At 40.5% G+C, this 26,364-nt stretch overlaps 1 protein-coding gene across 1 annotated transcript; it reads left to right on the top strand.

Annotated features, from left to right (window-relative positions):
* Positions 1–26,364, top strand: HTR2A (5-hydroxytryptamine receptor 2A). Its single transcript, XM_064408765.1, has 4 exons — positions 1–140; positions 628–1,266; positions 5,200–5,400; positions 21,287–26,364. Exons 2-4 carry the CDS (start codon positions 867–869, stop codon positions 22,099–22,101), a joined length of 1,416 nt encoding a protein of 471 aa, XP_064264835.1. The 5' UTR covers positions 1–140; positions 628–866; the 3' UTR covers positions 22,102–26,364.

Raw genomic sequence — 26,364 nt, 5'->3', positions numbered from 1 at the left:
AAAAACTCTTTGAAATACCAGCATTGTGGAAGAGGCTGAAGAAAAAAGACACAGAACTGGCTAAACACAGCGAAGAATATGGTAAACCAGGGTGCAAAGTGCATCTATTTGCAGTTTGAAAGTGGGCTCTGAAGTGCAATGTAAGTCTTCCTTAAATTGTATTCTTTTATAACAGTACCTAGTTGTTTAATTTCCATTCTGAAGCCATGCTGGGCCAAAAGGTACAATTAGCTACAAAAATCAGCATGGAGCAGAATGTGTAGTCTCTGATATGAGGCTGAAAATGATTCTGAAATACAAGAGAAGACAGAGACTATCAGCCATATTATGGAAGATGCACTATAAATAAAAGCATATTTAATTATTTCAAGAGAAATATGTTGGATGGAATCATTAATCAACTTTCTTAATAGAGAAGCAAGAGCTTTGCTATTTAATACAGAAAGATATTTTAATACTGCTGTGTTTCAAATTGTGTGATAACAGTTACCAATAGCAATAAGATGTAGCTCCAGAGGGGAGTCCTAGTGGTTACAAAAGTTTTATGTCTTTTATTTCTCCAACATTTTTGCTCTCTGAAACCTCAAGTCCACATTCTGTATCCGATAGCCTGGTTTTACTTTTCAGCTGGATTTTCAATATATGCTAACACTGGACTTCCTATGGAACTGAAAACAAAAGATTTCAGCTTTTGGAATAATTCTGGTATGTTTTCTACATCGTACTAGTGGCAAAAATACAGTCGACAAAAGATTGTGCTCCCTCAACTTCTGGCATGGAGAGCTGAGGAATATAATGCCCAATGGTGACAAAGGGTGATAATTTCCTGTTTTTCACAATTTATCTCTGTGGTTTTGGACTTAGCAATGGATATTCTTTGTGATGGAGAGAGCTCTGTGAACCCAACTGCAAACTCCTTCATACAAATAAATCATGAGAGAAGATTCTACAGAAATGTTTACGGAGCTGGAGAAATTAATATATCACATCTCTGCAACTTGACTGTGAACTCTGACAACCTAACCAATCTTTCGTGCGAAAGTAACATGAGCCCACCGTGCTGCCCTTCACAGAAAAACTGGCCGGCTTTGCTGACAGTGATAGTGATTGTTTTAACCATTGCTGGAAATATTCTTGTCATCATGGCTGTTTCACTGGAGAAAAAACTACAGAATGCCACTAACTATTTTCTAATGTCACTTGCAATAGCTGATATGCTGCTGGGTTTCCTTGTCATGCCTGTGTCCATGTTAACCATACTGTATGGTGAGTATTAGCTGTTTAACCTACTGCATCTATTGACAACCTTAAACATTGCATGCAATCACATCTTGTTGTCATCATGATTTAATTCTCTTACCACAGAAAATTGTTATCACTCCATAGAAATTGAGGTATATGTCACTGGTTAATGGGTGGAACAGGCAAAGTACTTGAATCTTTTCCTACTTTATATTTCCAGCTACAGGCATTTTAAACACAGTCCATAGCATCAGTTTATTACTCAGTTGTCAGATGAATTGTCTCAAAGTGTATGTGAATATGCTTTGTTCTTTCTATTGCTTTCAGGTTTTTTCCCTGGCTCATAATTTTTACGTTCCCAATGAGAATGTAGGGTCCTGCCAGTTACTTTGCTCTGCAAATATGCACTGAAACACTAATGACTACTTTTAGATTCAAAGTAGGCAGCCCCCTCAATTATTTTTAACCAAGTAATACAAATGTAAATAATTTTCTTATCACCAATACTCTGCTTAGACATCAGCTTACTAGCAAATACTGGAATAAATATTACAGAACTTAAGAAATGGATGGGCATTAATTCTGCCTGTTTAGTAACATTTACAAATGCAAAACTATTATTTCTTAAGAGAAGTTATTTAAGTTAATAATGACTCACAGTTCATGCCCTTGCAGGTGATTAATAGCAGATCTTTCTTCTCATTTTCACCAAAATAATTTGCAGCACAGCTTCCTATGTGTTCAGCACTAATTTTGTCAGGCTGTTGCTGTCCTTAAACTTCAGAAATGAGCCTTCCAAAGCTACTGAATTGCTGCAGTTCAAAGAGAAGCTACACGTTGTCGGGAGGAAAGTAGATTGTTTGGAAAGATTTCTATTACTTCACTACTTTTGGATTTAAGGTCCAAACATGAGCCTGTTCTTAAGGGAGATTGAATCCGGAAAGTTAGAAGTTTATTTTCCATTTTCAGTATCTCTGCACAGATCGCCCCCAGCAGCATTTGCCAGCTGCATTTGGCACCGGTCACGGTGGCACACCGTGATTTACCGTATTAGCGTGCGATTATCTTTGGCGGGAGAAACAGCGTGAAGCAGGAATTGTCCGATGGGCGAGATTTAAGCCGTGCGTGATTCCCTGAGACAAGCAACAGGGACTCCTGCTGGCCGGGCTCGGCTGCCGAGGGAAGAGGGATGCGGGGTGGGGCCCGGATGCCCTTCCGCACGGCGGGAGCCGGGGCCCTCGGCCCGGGCCCGGGAGCCGCAGGGCGCCCGAAGGCACACGGGAGGGGCTGCGGGGCTTTGCCAGCTCTCCCCGCTTCTTCCCTTGCTAGATCAGGAAGGCAAGCAGCATAATTTGGGGTGAAAAATCATCTGGTGGCACGCACTGGTACCGGGAGAACCATCCTGGTGTGAGGCACCATCAGCCTCCAGGATGATCTGTGATGGCACGGAGGGAAACCTCCCCTCCCACAGGAGCATTTTCTTGGCCACGGCTGCTCAGCTTCAGCCACATCACCTATGCTGGGAGTCTTGAGCTCAAACTGGAGGCCTTTGCACACACCTGCTCTGCCAGGACACCTCCAAGGCTGCGGAACAAGAGTGTCCCACCACCCCTTCTGCAGCCCCCTGAAGGGGTAGGGTGATTGCTTTGCCCAGAGATGATTTTCTTGAGAGGTTTCGAGCTACTATAGCTAGTGGGCAATTCTGGTTTGGGTGCCCAGCCATGGTCCTGTGCCAGTCTCCACCCTTTGGGCTGGAGAGGGTTCTCCATCGACCCAGCAGCCCCAGACTCTGCTGGAAAAGGCATCACCCAGTAAGCCCTGCCAAGGTGGATGTGACTACAGAGCAGAAAACTTCCTGGAGGATGTTATGTACACCCTTACTAAGGGGGCACCTTATTGCATCCAGAGTTTTCTCCTCTCATATGCTTTCTTGAATCTGTAATCTCTAAGGAAGTTTATCTGGCAGATGCTGCCAGCCCTGCCCCATTGTGGTTTCTTGCAAATACAAGAAGTCTAGAAGAATATGACAAATGTGTTCCCAAAGGTCACTGAAGCAAGAGAAGATGTATGTTGTCAGGTGTAAAAATACTTTAATGGTTTTCCCTGTGTAAACTGGCCTGGCCTGACAGAGAGATGCTACTGGGAAGTCATGCCCCTGAAAGCCAGCCATCACATAACACACTCCAGGGACCAGATTTTCCCACAGAAGACCAGAAAACATGATAAAATACATCCATAAATGCTGTATGGCTTGTCAGGGTCAGCTTGTATTACAGCAACCCAAGAACACCAAGAAATAGGTCTCCTCAGTACTCACTGAGACTAAACATAATTAGGCACACACCTACCTCTTCCACCTCTCCTTCCATTCCTGCTGTTGCAAATCTTGTACTGTATCTCCAAATGAGACAGGCAGTTCCCAAAATACTTACATATTCTCACAATATGAGCTTTGGCTTTGTCCCATGCCACACTACCTTGGCCAGCATAGGTAATATCCTCTGAATTAAATCACTACAAGATAACTACAAAACTTGCTCCAAGGAGAGCTAGTAGTGGTTCTCTGCAGGAATAGAAGGGATTTTGAATGGAGGTCCTGCAGAGATCTGCTTAGCCTGGGTCTGCTCAGTACTGCTCTGAACAACATGTATAGTGTGTGGAGTGAAAGCTTACACAGCTTTCCAAAAGCACCAAGCTGGGAGAGGTTACGAGCACTCAGAGGGACAGGATGAGAATCATCCACAAGAATCTGGACCCCCGAAGAGAAAGTCTGAAAGCAACAAACAATATTCAGTGAGGATAAGTGCAAAGCTAAAGAAGCAAACCAGCTTCTACTGGTGAAATTTGTCTGGCCTTCAAGAATGCTGAACAAGATCTGGCTGTCAAAATCTATCGTTAGCTAAATATGCTTCACTAGCATGATATTTTCACATAAAAGACACTTACCATTCCATTTACTTGTATAAAGTAAAGACATTCCCTTCAAGATCCATGAAGAAGTTTTGTATTTCACTTAGCAATCAGGAGGCCTTTGCAAAAGTAACGAGTCCTCTTTAATGACTGAATGATATACAAGATGCAGACAAATTAAATGCATTCCAAGGAAGAAAAACAAGAAGGAAAAAAGTTTTAAAAGCATGATCTGTAAGAAAAAGATAAAGTACTAGGCTTTTCTTAGACTGGAAGACAGAAAAATAAACACAAAACTAGGAAAGCCATGATAGCCATCTCCCAACAGCTTTGAGAAAGTACAGTAATCAATTAATCTTCATAGGTAGTAGGAAAAACAAGGAAAAAGTAAGAGCTTAATTTGCAGTAAACAAGCTGTAGGTTGGATATTGGTAAACACTAATGCATCTGCTTTGGATTGCTTTCCCTGGAGGAGCCTATCAATATTCATTGACAGAGGGAATATCCTTATTTAGGTATATGGTAGAGGCCTAAAGACAGGTGAGATAAATATCACTGGTATGCAACAAAACAATTTTTCTTCTTTAGTTTCCATTAAATCCAAAGTTTTACTTTCAGAATTAAGGCAGCTTTGCATATCAGCAGGTGTTGATAATGCAGTAATTACATGGATAGAAAGTCCTAAAGCAAAATTGAGAGCTTGCAGATTTACAATGACAAAATTGCTTCTCTTTTCATAGATTTACTGCCAAAAATGTTTAATCATAGCACCAAGCACTAGCATTATGCAAACAGAATTAAAAAGAAAAAACATATGCTGCCTGTAGCCTGGGAAAGAAGCAGAGTTAACCCCAAATGCTACAGTTAGAAGGTTGCAAACAAATGAAAATATTTTCTTAAAACAGTGTCAGGCAGCTTCTAAATGTATCACTTACTACTACATAGTACTTACTACTATCCTCCTAGAAGGATATATGCACTAAGACACGTGTCACAACAAGAGATATATGCCACATCTTTAGCTGATGCCAACTTTCTCTTGTGCAGGATACGAATGGCCTCTACCTAGAAAGCTCTGTGCCATTTGGATCTACCTGGACGTGCTCTTCTCCACGGCGTCCATCATGCACCTCTGTGCCATCTCCCTGGATCGCTACATTGCCATCCGGAACCCCATCCACCACAGCCGCTTTAACTCCAGAACTAAGGCTTTTGCCAAAATAATTGCTGTTTGGACCATATCAGTTGGTAAGTGAGGCAACATTTCAGTATGTAATTGCAGATTTCCAGCTTTTGAGAGGATTTGATGTATATACTGCAGTCTAAAACTTTATTTTCTGCCTGCAGTATTTTGCTTTCTATTTCTACGAAGTGCTGCAATATAGTAATTATGCAAAGGAAATCTCCTCCATTTCAATGGGAAATGGAGGAGAACTGAGCAGTACTGAAAGAATATGCATCAGTGATAGCAGGACCACATTCAAGTTTATTTTAAAGTTGTGTTGATTTCCCATATTGATGATCCATCATTACCTAAATATCTGAAGAGAAAAAAAATATCAACTGAAAAAAGTATTTCCTTGTTATATGTAAGTCAGTTGTTCCCAATTTCTTTGGGTAATTTGCTTAGAGATTTTTCTCATGGGCAGATCTTCTCTGCCTTTCTCAGTGTGTATGGTGGGGAATTTATGTATGCTATTAAGGAGACAACAGATACTGTGTGCAGTGAGATTGAGAGGAGTCTCTCCAGAGGACAGCTCAGAGTTACAGTCCAAAATAGCTCTGGCAAAACCCAGAGCCTCAAAACTAGGCAAGGGAACACTGATCTTTTATTCCCCTGGTGGTGGCATTTCCAGGGCAGTCTTATGGCACGGAAGTTGGAAAAGTTTGGTGTCTGATGCCATCAGGAATTTCCTCACACAGCTGGGGTGGAGGTTCTCAAATGCTTTGAAAACACAGTTCCCTTTCGGTGCTTGTAGACCCTTGAGCACTGGCAGCTCACTATTCAGAGTCAGGAAAAATTCACTCTTTTTCCCTGGAAGAGATGTGAGCTGTCAGCAATCAAATGAAATTAGCTCTTTCCCTGGCTAATACAAATTATTGCAAGTGGTAACTGTGATCCCTTACCACTCTTCCCAGAGGAGGGAAAGGAGATGACGCTTGACATGCTGCCAGTCTGACACTCTAAATCATCTCCTGATCACTCTCTTGATCCTAGCCCACAGTCTGAGAAAAAGCAGTCTAGGATTGTTGAGATTTAAAATACTGTATCTTCTACTGCACAAGAAATCATGGGAGCTTTCACTCAACAGGAGGACAGTTCTGCATTCTACATGACCTGATGAGGTTCAACAGCATCTGGCTCTGGGGTGGATTCACCTGATCAGATGTAGATGTCTAGCACAGGCCAGGTGAACTCCACCCTAAAAATACCTAGTTCTCAACTATAAAGGAAGCCTATAGCAACTCAGATGTAGATGTCTTCATTTATGTTAAATGAATCATATCTTGTCTCTTCTACAGTCACATTTTTTAAATCCAGCAGAAAATATATTACCTACTCTGTCCAGTTTTTTCCAGTTTTTGAAACTGCTAAGTGCAAGTATTTCAGTGCATTTCTCTATATACAGCATAAATAAGTCAAGCATTCCTTAAAATTGTGCATACTGTGTTTATCTGCACTTGTGTGTGGTGCCTTGTGCTGTGTGAAATTACTGTCCTTTTTAAGCACAAATTCACAGAATGATCAGAATGACCATTCCAGGGGCAAACCAGTGGTCACTCTGCTCAACATCTTTTCTCAGACAGGGGCTTACTGACAGAGTATTTGAATTAGCTCACTATTAAAAGGAATCCAGAAAAAAAGTATTATTTTAGCCCTATTAGTTAGAGCATGGTTTATGTCCTGCAGCAGGAGGGTTTATTTCTTTGATAGCTTGATATTTTGTTTCAAAATTTATGCCTTTCCTTTGCAGTAATAACATATCCATTGTAAAAACAACTTTTTGCTCTCTGGAGAAACTGTCTTTAACAGTGATGAGTCACAGATGTTACTTGTTATTATTATAGCAAGTGATAGCAGTGTGGTCCCTATTTACACAACTCTGAAAAATACAACTCCTTATTTTATTGGAAACCACTCAAGTGTGGCATGAGTGAAGGGGACGGAGTCCTGCTTTACTGCAGCTGGATAAAGACGTGTAAAGGAACAGTGGATGTCAGGAAAATAGGAAGTGTTATAGGATAACTTCATCTCATTCACACGTTTTGTGTCACCAAAACAGTGAGAAGGTTAAATAGGTACAAGTTAATGTAGGCAAGCACACTTAGGTGAGCAGGAATGGAGTGATGCTCAGCTGGTTTTTAGTCTCATGGAAGCAAGGGGCATTGGGAGAGCAGCTGCAGGAAGACTGGTCGGTTTCCAGCCTGGCAACAAGCTATGGCAAATGGGATGTGTTCCAGAGGACAGATAAGAAAGCAAACACATAGGAAGGAGCTATAGCAAACTGATGAGCCAGTCACTGCCAGGCTGGAATAAGTTTGCACTGTGCCATATTGCTATATTAATAGAATAAAGAAAAATGCCAGTATTGTAAGGAATCTTGATAGATCCCAGATCACCCATGCAACCTGCTGTCAGTCAGACATCAACCCTTATCCTCCTGAACAGCCACCATCCAGCTAAGAATATGTAGGACATGGGTTTCTGAAGGTGCTTTCTATATCACTTACTAACAGGAAATGCTTTCTGAACAAAGAGGTGCCCCATGTATCATTTACCAGTCTCCAGGCTCCCAGTGCTACTTAGAGTGACAGGGCTATAAATGATTTAACTTTTGCATTTTCACACAGCTATGGCTGAGAACTCTCACTGGGATGAGTGAGGTGAGGATGGTGAGACACTGGCATAGATTGCCCAGAAAAGCTGTGGATGCTCCATCCCTGGAAGTGCTCAAGGCCAGGTTGAATGAGGCTCTGAGCAACCTGGTCTAGTGGAAGGTGTCCCTATCTGTGGCAGGGGATTTGGAATGAGAGTATCTTGAAAGTTCTTTTCAACTCAAACCATTCTATGATATCTGGCACAGGCAGAGCTGGTGTTGGGCACAACACATCCTTCACAGCACCTGGTGTGGCTACCATCTCACTTACAGATCAAGATCCAAGGTTTTGCTCTCCAGCCTCAGACAGACACCCTTTGACTTCCCTGAATTCCTACAGTTTGCAGTTCAGCTGGTGACCTGTGAACTCTTGTGAAGTATGAGGTGGAGGGTAAAAAGCAAGAGAAAGAAATGAAAGATGAGACGAATGGTGAGACGCTGGCAGAATGTCTCACCTCCCCTGTGCAGAGGTTCATTTTAGCAGAGGAAGAAGGGGGAAATAGTCAAGAGTTGTGTGCTGGCAGCACATTTCATCAGTTCCACTGACCATGCAAACAGCTCAGGCTGAACTGAACAGCACTGGTGAACATACGGGGCTGTCAGATGCTGCCTTCTACCACCCTCAAAGTGGAAACAAACCACTTAATTCTGCCACTTGTCTTTCAACTTTCTGTCTTTCAACCCATTCTTTTTCTACAAGAGGATCTTTCTTCTATTACCATTAGGATTCAATTTCACTAACAGCCTTTGACAAAAAGTATTGTCAGGGATTTCTGGAAATCCAGGAACATTATAACAGCTGGATTACCCTTATCCACCTGCTCACTGACTCCTGCAAATACTTCTATCTCATTTGTTGGGCCTGAACCCAACTCACCTAGATTATAACTTCTAGTGTACCCAATTAATTACACTTTTGTTCACTAAATTTGTAATTTTCCTTTTATTCACTAAATACGAAAAATATTCAGTCAATTTTAACCAAAGGCAATCAGTGATCTTCCTCCCATTGGCTTTAGTGACATATGAAGCATTTAAAAAACAGCAGAAAAAAAGCACAGATAGTTTAGTTTACTTGACTTTTGAAATCTTGATTTTATCAGTTTTAAAAAAGTAAATTGTGGCAACATTTGTTTTTGCGTTTAGTAGAAGAAGAGCATTTAGCCAGAAGCCTTTGTTTCACTAGACCATGTAATGCCACTGGCAATTTGTTTAAAATAGATTCTAATTACTGTAACAGATTCTAATTGTGTCTTTAATTCTTAAATCATCCAGTGTGCACAGTGGTTAGACAATTAGATTATTTGTAGTGTTGAAGGCAAAAGCTCATTAAACCCTGAAAATTGTTCCATTTGTTTTAAAGCACAGAGGTCATTATTCAGAACAGGTGTAAAAAGCCAAAGGAAAAAAAAAGTAGAATTTTTAATAGAACTGGAATCTGTAGAATTGTAAATAGAGCTTCTACTGAAAAATACAAGTAAAGTAACTTTGAGTCCTAAATGGGCCTAACAAAGGTGTTGCTCTGCAAGAGGTCAACAGCGCATCATGCCCTCCTTGAAAGGGTAACATAAAAGAATTACAGGCATGAATGTTAAGTCCTTATATACAACATTCCTTAGTTCTTATTTCTCTCTATTCCTCTGTTAATGGTCTAAGTAATGTGAAGTCTGATGAAACCCAAGCACTCTAAGCTGAGTTTTCTCTTATCATTTCTCACTCAGCCTACACATCTGTTCACTGCCTTCAGGCAGTCTCTGCACTCCCCAGTCACTAACAACTTAGATTTATTCAGTACTTTTCATGCACAAAAAAAGCCCAACATGGATCTGGATGAATCTGGTAAAATACCTCCCACCACATAACTCTAAAATTTTGCCTTTGCTTTTGAGGTTTCGAAAATGAGAAATACTGTAGCATGTGAAGCAACTTTCTCCAAAAGTGCAGGGTGAAGTTAGCTCCAGGTGTACAAATCAAGCCCAGTGCAACTGAGCCCCCAGCTAATTTGGCAGTGTGACATTTTATGCTGATACAGAGGCTTACACCTGCTTCATAGGCAGCCTGCAATTTCTCTGCATGGCTTCTTGCTGCCTTACAGCATTTGAAGGGCCAGGGAAGCAGCAGGGACTGGGAGAGTTCAACCACCGGTGCCTCTGGATTGTGTTTTGTTGACAGCTTTGGCCTCCTTAGGCTCAGTCTTCTTTCTGTCAAGGATAGCTTTCATTTGAAAATCCCTTTACAGGTTTCAAAAGGCAGAAACATCTAAATAAACTGCAGGCTGGGAATCCCTGTCCTGAATCTACTACACATCCATTTCTTCCAGGTGACATAATTTGCCATTTTAATCAAGTCTAATTTACAGATGCCTTGGCATAGGAAAAGATCATTTGTTAAAACATGGAATATACTGCCAAAATATATAAAATTGCAAATAATTACATACTGAACAGTACTCTGGCAATATAGATTTAAAGCTTAGCACCTAAATTTGGAAGTGCTGGAGCTAAACTTAAAATATCTACTACACTATCATTTCCCTAGGGAACATTTATTTTATTTTTATCATACGCATGAAACCATCTCTCAGAGAGTGAAAATACTGTTTGCTCACTCCACCTGCAGGATCTCAGGGGCAAACATTGTAGGTTTTATGTTTGGGCAGCCCTGGGACCTTTACGATTTGTGGATGTAGATGATGCCATAAAAATAAAAAGAAGTTGAAAAAATTGTTGCAAAACATACAGAGAAATTTGCGTCAATTATAATGAAGGGTGTTGGCATGAAATTTCATGAATAAAGTATTAGAGCTACAGAGCCATCTCAGAAATAGAATCTTCACTGTATTTCTTGATATAGACACAATGTATGAGACTCAGTAGTCAGCAGCAACTACGTCAGTAGAAAGTTCATTGCCATACTAATGACTCCTACAGAAGTGACAACTAATGAGAACAAGCCCTTCATGTACAGGTTGTCTGGGATTCAGTTCCATGGAAAAGGAACATTCAGTGCTGTGATGCACATTTCTGAGTTGACTGGCACACGTATTCTGGTCATGAGGCATTACTTAAGATGGTTCTGAGAAAGACATATAAATATCCTATTTACTTTGATGTAAATTATCCCCATGTTTCCCATGTAACAGAACTCTTTGCTTGATTTGTTCTTCCCAGAAGAGTGAATACATCTACCAGACTATCAGCTTACCACACATATCTCCCTCCCATAACTGTGCAGGTTTAAAAAACTTGCATTTTGAATTTGTATATGTTTGTTCATCTGACAAGGAGGTGTTACTAACATTTTACTTGTCTTTATGGAAAAAAAGTACTTAAAGGAGTGTTAATGATTGAAGTGCTTTCTAAATTCTCCAAATTTGGAAACATAAAGATATGAGACATAGGCATGTGTTCATAGGGACACATTTGCAAACCAAAGACACTGAGCAATCCAGCATTCATCTGCATGGGGGAGAATATATTATACCAGTAAATATGTGTCATCAAAGGAAGAATAATTATTATGCATATATTTACCATGTTCTTTGGGTAATTACATCAGGATGAGATTAAGGGTTTTGTCTATGAAAAATTCACTGCACATTCATTTTGTGAGCAGTCCTTTTGCAAGAAGCAATCTGCCTTTCAGGTTAAAAAAATAATGAGGGGTGGTCATAACAGTACTGTGTGGCATTTTATTCTGCTTTGATTTTATTTTTAAAGGCAAGTTATAAACAGTAGAGCTGTATTTTTAGAAATAGAAAAGAGCCTGCTTAGTCAAGGTGCTGATGAAAGAATTAGTTGGTTTTTTTTTTTAAAAAACTTGTCTTTGTTTTGAAGACCATAAGGACCATGTTTTTCTTCCTCTTGAAGCTACCAGCAAGAAGCATAAAGTTCATTTGGACCAGACCTGTTCTGTTATGAGGCTTTTTTGAATGAATAAGAATAAGTTGGTGGGTGCCAATATGACCTACAATCAGCCAGTGTCTCTTTGTAGGGTATATCAGAGTAAATGGAATATTTTAAGAAAAAAGGCAGCATCTCTAGTCAGAGGAGCTGGATTTCTGCATAGAAAATACCACATACAACACCAATGATAACAAAAGAACAAGGTACAAAGAATTATGTTGGGAATCATTAATTCTGTTGTCTGTATGCTGTGGCTGCATTTAATCACCTTCTAAATTAAAAATGTTGCTGCATATTAGCACAAGTAGCACAGTGTCGCATAAAAGAAAATGTCAAGAAAAGAGAAAATTTCGTTCATTTTAAAATTATACAGAACAGTTTCACATCTAGCTTAAGCCAAATATAATAAAAAAGGAACTTTTTTTATTATATTTGGCTTAAGCTAGACGTTGTGGTTTATGACATTAAAAAAGGTTCATGTATCACAGAATTGTCTACAATTAAGGGCTTACATTTATCTTTACCAGCAGGAACATTGCGAACTATTGAACACTCAGGCTGCAATTAACTTTCCCCACACATTACCTGGCCTGTGCTATTGGCATCACTTCTAAGCAGAAGCCCAGCTAATAAAAGTCAAGGGTTTTGTCAGAACTGCAACAACATATTCCTAATTACCTGAGACAAATTTAGAAACACCTGTCAGGTGATTATGCCTATGATGTCCTCCAGGGTCATTGATGGAAAATAGCTTGTAGAGCTCCTGTGATGTCCTGAAATCAGGCTGTAGCATTGTGATAAAGACTTTCTTTTCTGCCTGATCAAAATTGGAATCTGTGTATTTCACAGTATTCAATCCTGCCTTTATGTTGGAAATAAATCACACCCACTGGGAAGACTTATTTCCTTTTGGCAAAACATAGCCCTTGTTATGACTTCTTGTATTTGATCTGAGTTTTGAAATGTCAAATTGACCACTATTGCCAGAATCACAGACTGTGCTGAACCGTGTGTATCCTGTGAGAAAAACTGTGTGATTTTAGGTCCAAGGTGCACTGAGTGAGCAGTGTAAATTTCCCCTCACAAGCACAGCAGTACTCAGAAGTTTTAGACTGAAAGTTCCCCAGTTAAATCCAGTCCTGCCTTGTATTCTACTGCAGGACATGAAGTGGTCACTCCAGCATTTTTGTTGCAACAACAGTTCATGTATTTATTTTTCATTTCCAAGGTGCTTTGTGACTTTTAAGAGAAAGATGAGCCTAGGGATCATGCTGTAGCACCCACACAGACACCAGCAGATGGTGGAAATATGGGCAGATACAATCCTTTCAGATATGCTTCCTTTTTCTCTCTTCTTCAACCCTGTTATCTTGCAAATGTGACCAGGGCTGGTCTAACAGAGTTCAGTCAGGGTGAAGGGCATTAGCTGCAGGGTGGACAGTGAAACATAAAGCACAGGATCCTGACTCATCATCTTCAGACCTGTGCAGGTCTCTAAGCTGCTTCTCATTCTATTTTTCCTTCCAAATTATCCATCATGTCAGGACATCTATCCCAATAACTGTCCAGCCACTGCTGCAGTCTCCCTGTATAACTAGTAAGAAGCTGACAGTTTGCTTATTGAGCAGCTTCTGCAAGCAACCACAAAAGGAGGCATGGAGAAACAACTGGGACTTGGTCTGAGGTCTAGAAAATCCAGAAGAATTACAGTTTTTGTTATCTGTGCCCTTCAAATGGAGTGTGAAATTATTGCAGAAAATTAATAATAATGATTTAAAAATTTATCTGATAGCTACATTCAGTGCCCTTTTAAACTACACAATGAGGCCAAGTAGCACTGCTGAAGAAATCTCAGAGATACTAACAGAAATCTCTGTTCAGTTCAGTGGAAGATTAGGGCAGAGTTAAGTAAATTTGCAGCATTTAACAAATCACACCATGTAATAATTAAAAGATATAAAACCTGGAATATCAGAGGATCTTGTCACTTAGACTGCTCTAGGAGGCATCACATTATCTGCTTATGGTAGTGAAATATCTAAGATATTTCCATAATTTTTGGGTTGTTGCTGCTACAAATATTTTTTTAAGCATTACTGTATATGTAGCATGTATAGCACATAATAAATTAGCCCAAGAATCCTTTAGAAGCTTTATAGGTAAAAAGACAAACTGATAACATCTGATCTAGAAAGATCCTGTAAAAAAGGTATGGTATTTCCTTCTTCTCAAAGCACTATTATCCCCAAATCTGCTCTCCTAGGGGCCTGAACAGTGAATGCTGCGAGGCCATCTGACATGGAATACAGAAAGGTCGTATGCTAAACAGAGAGGGTATCACAGGTGGCTGGAGTTGATCCTACACAAGGTTCTTTTCCTTTGCAAATTAACATATTTACCTAGGCCAGTGCCAGCCATAAATTTGTAACTTCTTTTGAGTTGAAATTAAACCGTTGTTACCAGATACTTAAAACCACCAATGCATTATAAACAATATTAATTGAGTACACAGAAAGAAAAAGGGTGCTTGACATGCTCTGCTCATTTGGCTGAGTTACAGAAGTGGCAGCCCTAAAGAGCAGGAGAAGAACCTTGTCCCTCTGTGCAGAGAAAGGCTGGAGACATGTGGAACCCCTTACAAATTTTCAGCCTAAATATTAAGTGCTATATTGTAAGGCCAGTTACTTTTCATCACTTCTAATCACCATGAATGAAGGGGTTATACAGTTGTCATTAGCCTATGTCCCCTGGAGGAGCACATCAAGCCCAGCTCCCAAATGGCAGCAGAATTGTAGCTGCTGTCCACCTTGGACTTGGGCTCTACTCAGCCAGCATAACCCAGGCAAGTTGTTTCTTCACCCTCCTTTATTTATTTCTAGATGCCCTTTAGTGACTGGGTAACCACCTTAGACAGAGATAACAGCTTCTCTCAATTGGAGATCTCTGTGAGAAGCCAAAAAACACCTTGGAAGAAGCCTCTGCCCAAATCAAAAATAATGTCTCCAGTTGAAAAGCACAGACTGTACTGGGGAGTAGGATCCACTGGAAACTGCTAGGCAAAAGGTTGTAGCTCCCTCAAATACTCAGAAGGCCTGAAAAATCCAGCAAGAAAATTAGGGGAACCTGACTGTAAACAAATCCTGCAGCATAACTAGCAAAGAGAATTTGAGGAGTGCATAGGCAGGAAAAGCACTTAAAGCCAAAAGCAAAGAAACTGTTTCCTGCTGTTGTATTCTTGCTGCCTTTAGGAAATAGGGTTGTGTGCACATTTTGAGCATTATATCAAAGCAGAAAGCGACTCCATCAGCGGCTTCCTCTCTCATAACTCAGCTCACTCTGAAGGCCAGGGTTTCTGAACAGCTGGGTCAAAAAGGGGCACTTGTCCTTAATGTCTTGCACTTTCCTTCCTGGAATTCTCCTCTAATCCTCTTAATAGTTATTTTATTATCACAGTTCTACGAATTAATTTAGAGATACATATCTCTGTTCTTGTTAAGAAATAGGCTTCAGGACTGAGGACATAAATGAGAAACATACTAGGAAACACAGACCTCTCTGATTTTGTTTTTCTAAAGTGAAATAGATAATTTATGGTATAAATTATCATTCACCATACTTTTCTGACATAAAAAGAATTGAATGTATCTCCTGCTAGGCTAAATAATATGTTTCCTTTAGAGATTTTCTCAGCTGTCAAGAACAAAGGCATTTCAAAATTAACAGAATAATCCAACTGTTACCTGGCACCTGTTCTATGTGATGTTAAATTTGTTTTCCTTTCACTTGTATTAACTAGAACATGTCTGACCAAATGAAGTGTTCCATGGGAAAGATACAGAAAACCAGCTCCATGTGTGCCCTTGAATAAAAAACTAAATTTGGTTTATCAGCAGTTATAGGGAAAATGCTTGGACTCATTCTGATTCCATTCCTGTGAGTATAACCTCTTGGGATGCACAAAGGAGACGATGCTCCCCAGCACTGTGACTCACTTAGCTCTTGAAGAAATCCACCTGAAAGCAAATATTATGTGGGGATTTGTGTGAGAACGCTCCTCATCCACTTCTGCTTCCACCAACACATGTACCTACCACCAGGGAAGAATTCTGTGCTGGTCTCACACATGACGAGAAATTCTAGCCCAGGCCTTTGGGGACATTGTCACACTGACTAGGGAATGTGGAAGCTTTTTAACATTCATGCTAACTAGATGCAGCCTTAGATGGTGATACCCAATGCATACCGAGGTTTTCAACATCTCCTTTTCCCAGGTGGAGATCTCTGCTTCTGCACTGCCACCCATCAGCAACCTGCATGCATTGGAAATATGGCTGGCACTACTCTGGCAGCAACAAAATTATCACAGTGAAGGGTTTGTCATGACTGGAAAGGAGTCAGTGGGGGAATAACATTGTCAGGTGCATGCAGAGAGCGGCTAAGCATTTGCAGGCCTAGGGACACAATGCTGTAATGACAAAACAATGAAATGTAGTGATGTACCAACTATAACTGTGAGTGTCACACGCCAAGCAGAGACACAAAGCCAGACTGAGCAGCTCCTCTGTGGATGGTTAAGTGGAAGTAACTGTCACTGAACTCCAGCTCCTCATATAACATCCAGACACATTGTCATCCTTGATACTGGAGGAGGACATGATACATGGTCTCCCTGCCACAAGTGGCTCACTGTAGCTCACTGTCCTCCTTGAGCAACATCCACACAGGGCACCATGGTAGCCCAAAGGAACAAATATTCTTTTGTGTGGTTAATTAAGCCAAAAATATTGAAAATAATGTGATGACAGTCCGCAACAAGATTTTTATGCAACATGAAACTGAGAGTATGCATTGCATGCCTTGGGATGTAGCAGGTGAGCTATACATGGACATCTGTTTGCTGTTTGAATGTCTAGATGTACCAACAGAAGATATTTTCTGAGTACAGACAGGTGCCAGATACCAGCATGGGCTTTTCTAAAGAAATTACACAATAAGGTTACGTTGAGCTGCTTGAAGGAGACACTGGCCTCCTCAAGCAGAAATCCTTTCAGAGGTCCCCAGTGTCACAGCACATCTTTGTGCAGTGGCCCATGAGCTGGCCCATGACCTGGTATGTCTGAATCAATGTGACTGCTAAAGCCTGAGATGGGGAGAGTTTTTTGTGTTTCATGAGAAGGTGAACAAAGGTGCCACAGTTTTTGAAAAACTAGTGACATTTCTAAAAGGTAGTTCCTAACCCTTGGATCTTTATTAAGGCACAGAATAATGCTCATTTGTATTAAACAAAATTGAAATAGATACATGCAAGGTGAAAGCATGTGACTGACAGTTTCTGCTTAAAGGAGACTTCACTGAAAGAACCTTAACCTTATCAATTCACTTTCCCCTCCTTATCTTCACCCCAAGTAACCCAAGTGTGCCACCCTACATGCACATTGTAAATTATGGCTTTGATTTATCGATAATCTCAGCAGCTCAAGGCAGCAAACCCAGTTCAGCTGTCCAGTTAAAGGGATTTTATAGCTGCTGCATACCTCTGAAGGCAGCAGTGTGTGCCACTATATCAACCTTTGTCAATTTCACCAGGCTTTTTGAGAGAACAAAAAGGATGCCATTGCTTTACTCTTAACCTTTGGTGTTTTCAAGAGCCTTTTGTAATTCTGAAACTGTGCCCAAATTCTTTAGGTTTAATGCAGAATTTATTACCCATCTTCATTGTTTGGGATCTATTGTGCAGTTTATTAAAATCCACAGTTTGAAACAGCCACGTGTGTATAAATCAAACCATATAAATAAACCACCTTGTACCAGAGGAACATAATATTTAGGGTTTGTTGACAAGGGAAAATGTTCCAAATGGGAATGTCAACTGGAAATGGAGTGGCTAATATACCTTTAGTGCTTGAATGAATTCTCCTATTCTGTGCTGAATGCTTCCTTGTGCCTCAGTTTAGTTCTTTTGAAAGCCAAGAAAGATAAATCATATAAAAGCCCTCAGGGGATACAAAGATTTTTTCCAGACTGACCTTGAGCTAGTGGGAGCATGGAATAGGCAGGGTGTGGAATAGCTGTTCTGTTACAGCCCTTCCAGGTTGTTTCCTCCAGATCTACTGTTGGCACATGCTTCACTTCCCAAACACCTGTTTGTCCCTACCTGGTAGCTCTGCATGATCCTTTCTTGTGAAGCTGATTTTCTTCTTATAACATTTGAATGCACAGGCACCATCTGTGTCTCCTTAAACATGCAGTCACCAAGAGCAGGGAGCTGGAAAGCAAGGACAAGTAAACCAGCGAGTATACATCTGAATCATCCGGGTGAAACAAATCATTCATGTTCAAGTTTTAATTAATTCAGTCAGTTGCAATAATGCTAATGCAACTTTAGACTAGGACTTTTTGTTATGGGTTTACAGGACAAACTTGATCTTGACCAAATGTTATATGGGTGATATTCTTGGCCATATGTAATGATTCCTAAAAATTTCATCAAAATAGTGGATGTGAGTTGCACATGGAAGCTCCTTTATTGCCAGTTTAAATATGACTGCCTTTAAATTTGGTCTCTGTGTTCTCATGGAATTTGCCATACTTATGCTGCAGAAGCCAACTGTCAAGGGGGAACAAACCCTGTTCCTTTCAGGAGGAAAACAGTAAATTTAGTCCCTGTAGAGATATGAAAAGAGAAAATTGGGCTGGACATTCACTTTTTCCATGCAGGAATGCCACAGTATCATTTGAGGGATGCCCTGCATCAACTGAACTGGGGTTACACAAAAACAGTTTACAGCTCTCAGTGTTCTCTGCCACCAAAGCTGCTTTCAGACTGTATACAAACCACTTCCCTGTGTCTGTAGGGGAAAGATGCCTTGAATAGTCACTCAGAAAAACTTATGTGACTAGCAGTGCCTGCTACAGCTCTGCTGCTACAGCACTTTCGTGCTTGTTAAAGGAATGGCAAAGAAATTCAGGAAGTTCTGCTATGTGCTGAAGCCCATTTCCATTTTTTAAAGCCAGAAATCTGGATTTAGACGCCAGTCTCCAGAAGCTGCTAAGAACAAAACAAAGCAGTTGGGGAATTGCTCCTCTTGTTTCAGGCGAGAAGTTGTAGCAGACTTTGGCTCTTTACTTGAAAAAGCATGAAAATTATGCTAAAATTTTCCTCTTTCTAGTGCTGCAGCCTCTGCTCCCATGCCTCCTCATGCAGCTGAACCATAAGGTAGTAATGAAAAGCATCTTTTTACTCTGTCAATACCACTGTTTATTTTATCTCTGCAGCTCACACGAGGTCTTTGAATTAAATGAAAAAACAGCCTCGCTGTTATCAGCACAGGGCAGAAGCAGATGGGAAACTTGTGGTATTGCTCTGACTAATGCTGTGTCTTTGTGCAGCTGGAGTATGATGCGGGGAGGTGCTGGATGCCTTCATCACCCCTTCAACTCATCCAAAAAAAGAAAACTAACTTCAAAGCATTCCTCATTTCCCTGGAGTTGTTCAGCACTCCAGATTACTCGGCCATGGCTGGACAGTCTGGCTTCTGATGGTGACCTTTGCCTCCATGCTTTCAGTGAGATGGACTTGGACATTTTAGCCAGTAGCTAAATACACTGGAGGTTTCTGTCAGCTCAGCTCAGGAGCTGCCACAGACTGCATGAGTTTGCATCTCACTCACTGGCTTCTCCTAGCCCAAGTTCAAGCATTTAGAGCTTGAGCAGGAGAAACAGAAAGGATAATACCACAGGCTCTCCACCAGCTTCTGCCCTGGCAGATAAGAAAAGCACTTTTCTAAAGTGGTCTGAGGCAATGTCATGACTCAGTTCAAAGCTGCAAAGCCAAAATAAGCTACAGCATTCCTAGAAAAAAAATGTCTTTCTAGAACCTCCATAAGAACAAAAAGAATTAAGCACTTGAACATAATAATAATCTAATATTATTATTACTACAGTGACTATTGTTGTTTGGTATTGAGCCTGTACTCCACAGACTTCCTCTAGGACTGGAGCTGTTATGCTGGGCACTGGATATGTGTGAAATGAAGAGACAGGCTATGCTTTTAAAAGGCTCCCAGTTTAAGCAGCAGAGTGGAAAGAAGGGGGGAAAAAAAGAGATAGAGGAAGGTACCAATGAAATGCAGATCTTTCAGGACTCATGTGTGAATGAGTAAGGACACTCCTGGGCATCCACTGAACAAAGTAGGGCACAGCATCCTCACATCATAAGAAATTCTTCTCTAGTCAATGTTTTTATTTCTCATAAGCCAAATATAGCAACTGGGATTTCTGACCCAAAATGCAAACGGGACTGTAGTTCACAGATTATGCTAACTTTCCACAGGAATCAGAATCCTGGTTGCTTTTATCCAAACAGGGCTGCATTATCACTCCCTGCTTCACTCCACTTTTGCTATCTTTGCAGCACATCATTTCTTTCATTGTCTGAACATTGCCTCTCTTGGAGAGACTGCATCCATTTGGAGGGGAAGAGACAAATGCTGAAAAAAAACCCCAAAACCAACAACCAGAGAAACAGCAGCTGTTTGTTTTTACCCAGACTCTAGCAGCATTTGCAGAAATCCCTGCAGAAATGGCTGAGTAGGCTTGAAACAGACAGAGCAGTCCAAGGAGAATGGACTTTGTCACCTTGTCTTGCCATTTATGACAAGCCAAGGATGCATGCTCCAGGGGAAGACAAATTTTGCATGGCTGTGCACAGAGAAGGCAGCCTCTAGTAGCTAGAATTACAGTGAAAGGACTTTTGCAGTCTTGCAGGATAAACTACATCTCATACTGCTTCATACAGTGTCTCAGTGCTTAATTTGTTCCCGTTGTTCGTCTGGCCACTGCCACATGGGAAGCTGGGTTTTGTTAGCATTTAACATTTAACTATATGGAGATTACAGCAAGAAAAGAGAAAGACTCAATGAAAGATTACTCTTAGACATATGACAAAAAATTATTTTTCCTCCTAAAATTAGTATTTCTCAGCCTATTTAGAAGCCAGAACACTTTTAATCCTCTAATGAAAACCAGTCCAAAATCACTCTTATAGCACACCAGAAAAGAAATACATAGTGTCATCTTGGTCATAGTTCATAAAATCCTTTGCAAGGTGGCAGGGACCAAGGAGCAAGTCTGGAGATCATTACGAGGGGCCCAAGATCCAAAACCATGCTTTTCTGGCTACCAGGTGTCACAGACAGCTGGAAGGAAGCAAATGTGTTCTACCTGTGGCTGAGGTAATGTGTATTGCTGCAATCACCAGGCAGAACACATGTAGATGTTTGTTTTTTCTTGGAGGCTGGAAGTGTTTTTAATTTTTGTTTTTAAACTCTTCTTTCTCTCATCCACTTTCAGGTATCTCCATGCCTGTACCTGTCTTTGGACTACAAGATGACTCCAAAGTATTTAAGAAAGACATGTTTAAGAAAGACATCTGCTTACTTGCAGATGAAAATTTTGTTCTAGTAGGCTCTTTTGTGGCATTCTTCATCCCTTTAACCATCATGGTAGTCACTTACTTTTTAACTATCAAGTCGCTGCAGAAGGAAGCTATGCTCTGTGTGAATGACATTGGCCCTAAGACCAAGTTTACTTCATTCAGCTTCCTCCCTCAGAGTTCCCTGTCCTCAGAGAAACTCTTTCAGCGCTCCTTGAACAGAGATACGGGGACTTCAGGGAGGAGAACCATGCAATCCATCAGCAATGAGCAGAAGGCTTCCAAGGTCCTTGGCATTGTCTTCTTTCTCTTTGTTGTGATGTGGTGCCCGTTTTTCATCACCAATGTGATGGCTGTTATTTGCAAGGAGTCATGCAAAGAAGAGGTCCTTGGAGGACTCCTTAACATATTTGTTTGGATTGGCTACCTTTCTTCGGCTGTCAACCCACTCGTGTATACGTTGTTCAACAAAACCTACCGCTCAGCTTTCTCTCGCTACATCCAGTGTCGCTACAAGGAGGAGAAGAAACCTTTCCAGCTGATTTTAGTGAACACTATCCCAGCACTTGCATATGACTCCAGACAGCTCCAGCTAGCACAAATGAAGAGTTTGAAAAAAGAGGCGAAAATGATGGCCAAGGATTACTCGACGGTCACGATAGGAACGCATCGTTTAGATGGTACCGCCAAGGGAAATACTGGCCCAGGGAACGAGAAGGTTAGTGGTGTGTGATGGTCAGCAGCTGCCATGACAACCACTCTGTGTGTGCTGAAAATTCCACCTGCTGTGAGAAACTCTGATAGCTTAGGAAAATCAGCTGTGTTCAAGAGACCTTCCAACAACATCATATACTCCTCACATTATCCTGTGGATGAAAAGCAGGGTTGAAAGGGTATCAAAATGTGCAATTTTTTTTCATACAGTACGTTGGCTGTTTTAAGCACAGGCTTTATTAAACTTATTTTTTTAATATTCTAAAGGATATATTTCTTAAAGAAAAAAAAGCAATTTCTGGTATTATAACATGGGCTGTGAAAAAACCTACGCATTTCTTTTCTCTTTGCAAATGAAAGCTAAGCTGTCCTTTGATGTTCTTGCAGAATAGGCTCCAGCTAGTTTGTCTTGCTACAATTGAGTTCTGTTATCATTAACTGAATGAGCACTTTACAGAATTTTAAATAAAATGATGATTCATTTGCTAATATATATTTAAAATAAATCTAAAAGTATTTAAAAATCTATTAAAACTGCTATAGATTAATTATATGAACATTTTGTTAACTGTTTTTATGCTATTTTTTCTTCCTTAGTAACTATCCTGAAATGTCCCTGGACTTTTCTGCCATTTGTTCTGTATTTCAAATAAGCAATCTTCAAAGGTAAATTATACTTGAATAATCCTCTATTCCCACCACCACTTGCAATCTTTATTTCAGGACTTGTATTTTATTTGCATTCAAAAATTTCATGTGTTCAGCTTAAAAACGGAAAGTAATGTTTTCAAAATGATTGGTCTTAATTCCCTGCTCCCTCCCACCAGTGTTGACAGGAAGGTGAAGTGAGAGAAAAGTGGAAAACCAGGCACAACATTGCCAAATAATTTCAGCACCACTTCCAGATTCATTACTCTGTTCAATTCCAACAAAGTCCGATTTAAGTAATGTCAGAGGAAACTCTGCATGAGTAAAGTCTTCAGTAAAAGGTTGAAGTAGATCTGCTCTCATCATTTCTCTTTGGTTAAAAAAGGCCATTTTGAAGAATGTTCTAGTTTTGGTTTAGGGCTTGTAAAGCCAGAATTATTAGAAAACTGTTAGTTGCTAAAAACTGTTTTTCCTTGTTTCACTGTATTGCTGTTAAGGCAGATTGCTCAGGAATGGTCAGAAGATTGCACTACTAGGACTCAGCCTTAATGAAATATGTATGGGCAAATGGGGCTCAGTTGAAAAATAACAGGACCTGTAAACAACACTGCATTTCACCTGCATGGATGCAAGGGCAGAATACATTGCATAAAGAACATAAAATACATTGCTTGACAGACATGCCTAGTCATGAAACTCTTTTCATGACATCATAACCGATGTCACTGAGGGCAGTGGGACTTTGCTGAAGAGGGGAAATATAAATGCTGCACTCACATGCAAAGTTTAAATCAAATAATTTGATTCATTCCATGAATTTTGCAGCCATAATCTCATCAAAATCAGGATGTATTCCAGTTTTTGTGGAAAAAAACCACTGTCCATCCAGAAGCAAAACTCCAATGCCTTCATCTGTCCTTCTATTGAAGTTGTTCAGTTTTTACAGAGCAATTAAATTTCCACTAAGTCAAAGAAGGGGAGAGACAGAGAAAGAAAGTGAACCTTTTTCTAGCTTACCAGGTGGGAGTCTTTGGAAGAAGAAGGCCTTTAGCTTAAGATACTGATCTATGGCAGACAAGCACTTAAAAGCTGGCTGGGTATTTGACTGATTTCCAAGAAACTGCTTTATTGTCATATACATGGTATAACTAAATCTGCTAGTTTTATGAGCCCTTTCCTCTGACATGGGATAGGTAGGAGCCACTGTGCACCGGTCACACAGAAGCTCTGCATGCACATGATGACACTGACTCACCCCACAGACCTCAGCCTCCATGTCTGGGACAAAGTGTCATGCTGTAGCCCCATTCGCAGTCATCTATAACCTCACAGACATTCATGGGCTTCCCCCCAAAACTGGTCATTTAGGATGAAATGATAAATCAAGTGGAATAAATGTCGTGCTCACCAGGTGCTTTATATGGTCTCTCTGTCTCTGGGTACATTTGATCACCTCAGTCAAACTGAACAGCTTCAGCAGAAGCAAAAATGAACTTGCTGCTCCTACCTCCCTATGTACACATCCCACTCCTACCCAGCACTGTGTGAGGGGTGCCACTGGCAAAGAAGGCGTTCCAGGGGAATTGCTAAATGCAGCTGAGTATGAGGACTACCATAGTCGTAGCTGGGAGCAGTGACTTTCCACTCTTTCCTGTCAAATTTGATATTGACCCTAAACAATGCCCATCTTGTAGCCCACAGGCCAGATGTCTCCACTCCACAACTGGGGTGATGGTTTTGAGGATTTGCCCTTGGAAACAGGTATCTCAGGGAATAAGCAGGCAGTAATAAAAGCTCTTTTGAGAAGAGGTCTGAGGCTCTAGATCTGCTACCAAACCAGATTGCCTTCATATGATGAATATTGACAGGGGAATGAAGGTCTCTAAACCTGCATGTGAGGGGAAAGAAAACAAAGAGACTTCCACCAGGGGAGGGAATCACCATTTTTTTTTGCCATTTATGACCTGATGCAAGTTTCTCTGGCCTTGCAAACGAAAACAGTAGGTGGCACAGACAGCTTGGATCTTATTGCCCATTTGTGCCAGGGAGCAGAGCCCACCTGCATCCTGTATGATGCACATGGCACCCTGCACTTCTCCAGAGCTCTCAATTCCTCCCAAATCTCCTGAAGATCCAATTGCTGCTCTGCACAGTCTCCTTCACCAGCTCACAGCTGATAAACTGTTACTGAAGATTTCACATTCAGTGCTTATGCTCTCCACTTACTATCTGCATTTTGCCCACGTGGCAGAGCAGATCAGCCCTCTGTTTCTCTTTAATTTCCCTTCCTGTTCTTCATTCACAATGTCAAATTGCTCAGGTTGCAAATACTGACAGGGAATGTTTCACTACAATCACAGAGGGTTTCAATTACTGGCTTGAAGTTTTGTTGCAAGGTGGCTCTGAACATTTTTTTTTCCAACTTATTTTAAAATAAAACCTATGCTTTGGACATAAGAGACTTAACAGCATTTCATTAATTGACAGCTGGAGAGAACATAACACTGAGTTTTTGCTTAGAAGCAGGGAAAACTGATGCCTGACATTTTGATTCTGTAGCATTCAGGTGATTTTATTGAGTGATCAGCAGCTTTTGCCTAAGTAGCCTCTCAAGGCCAAGAATGAACAGCAAAGACCAATATCTCCAGCTCTTTATGGACATTTTTGACAGCTTAGAAAGGTCTGATTCTGCCACCCTGCATCAAAATATTAATAGATTTTTGTGCAGTTTGCCTTAGTGAGGATGACAGAGTCAGGATATTAATTTGTTCTAGCCACCATGCCAAATCTGCTAGGGTTGTTCATCAGAAGATAGCAATTAATGGTCTCATTACACTGCAGACGGATTACAAAGTTCGGCTGTTTTAAACTAGGATTTACAGCACTTGGGCCATGCTTGAAATGAACACCACGGTTTAATATGACCAGCTTCAGAGCAGCATCTCCATCTTCCAAAAAACTGTGTTTTCATTATGCATCAGAATGGAATGGAATTTTTTGGAATCTTTCAGGTTAAAAAAAAAAGAAAAGACATTCATACAGACTGGTTCAGAGGTTAGGGCCTTCCCCTACTTCACAGGAAAAGCATGCTGAGTCAGTCTGTCATGCCTGCATCCAAAAAAACCACTTCCTCTGAAAAAACTTTTCAGCATCAGTTTTTCAAGTAGATTGACATTTTATTACTGTTAAGACTGCATCTGAAAAATGTCCAAAGACATGAAGCTCACCATGTATCTCCTAAGCTGGTGTGCATCCTTTTTACACTTCAGGGTAAAAATTCCTATGTATCTATCCCATCCAGTCAACCATGCACTGTACTTATGTAATTATTGCCAGATGGTGAGATGCATTCTATTTTGAATACCTAAATGTTTGCTTATGTAAATACATAGAGAAAAAAATTTGTTGTATTTTGTAATGTTAATGTAAAATGGTGTTTCAATGCTTTTCTGTTTTGTCTGATCGCACTGCTAGTAAAGCAGATTAAAATATTCAAATGCAATCAGTTGTTTTATAAACTGGAGGTTTGTCTTAAATAGCTAATTTGGTTTGGTTTTATTTCTCCCATAAATATTCGTACAATGTCTGCTTAAGGCTAAAGTAATTTTAAATATTTTGCTGGAGAAAAAGAAAG

Source organism: Passer domesticus, chromosome 2 (genome assembly GCF_036417665.1).
Source record: "Passer domesticus isolate bPasDom1 chromosome 2, bPasDom1.hap1, whole genome shotgun sequence".
Lineage (NCBI taxonomy): Eukaryota > Metazoa > Chordata > Aves > Passeriformes > Passeridae > Passer > Passer domesticus.
Note: the sequence above shows the minus strand (reverse complement) of the source record. Positions and strands in the feature narration are given on the sequence as shown.

Bases quoted from the DNA above. Each gene is read 5' to 3' on its own strand.
- HTR2A (XM_064408765.1), top strand. From the start codon at position 867: ATGGATATTCTTTGTGATGGAGAGAGCTCTGTGAACCCAACTGCAAAC. The intron at 1,267-5,199 runs GTGAGTATTAGC...TCTCTTGTGCAG, and splicing joins CATGTTAACCATACTGTATG to GATACGAATGGCCTCTACCT. The intron at 5,401-21,286 runs GTAAGTGAGGCA...ATCCACTTTCAG, and splicing joins TGTTTGGACCATATCAGTTG to GTATCTCCATGCCTGTACCT.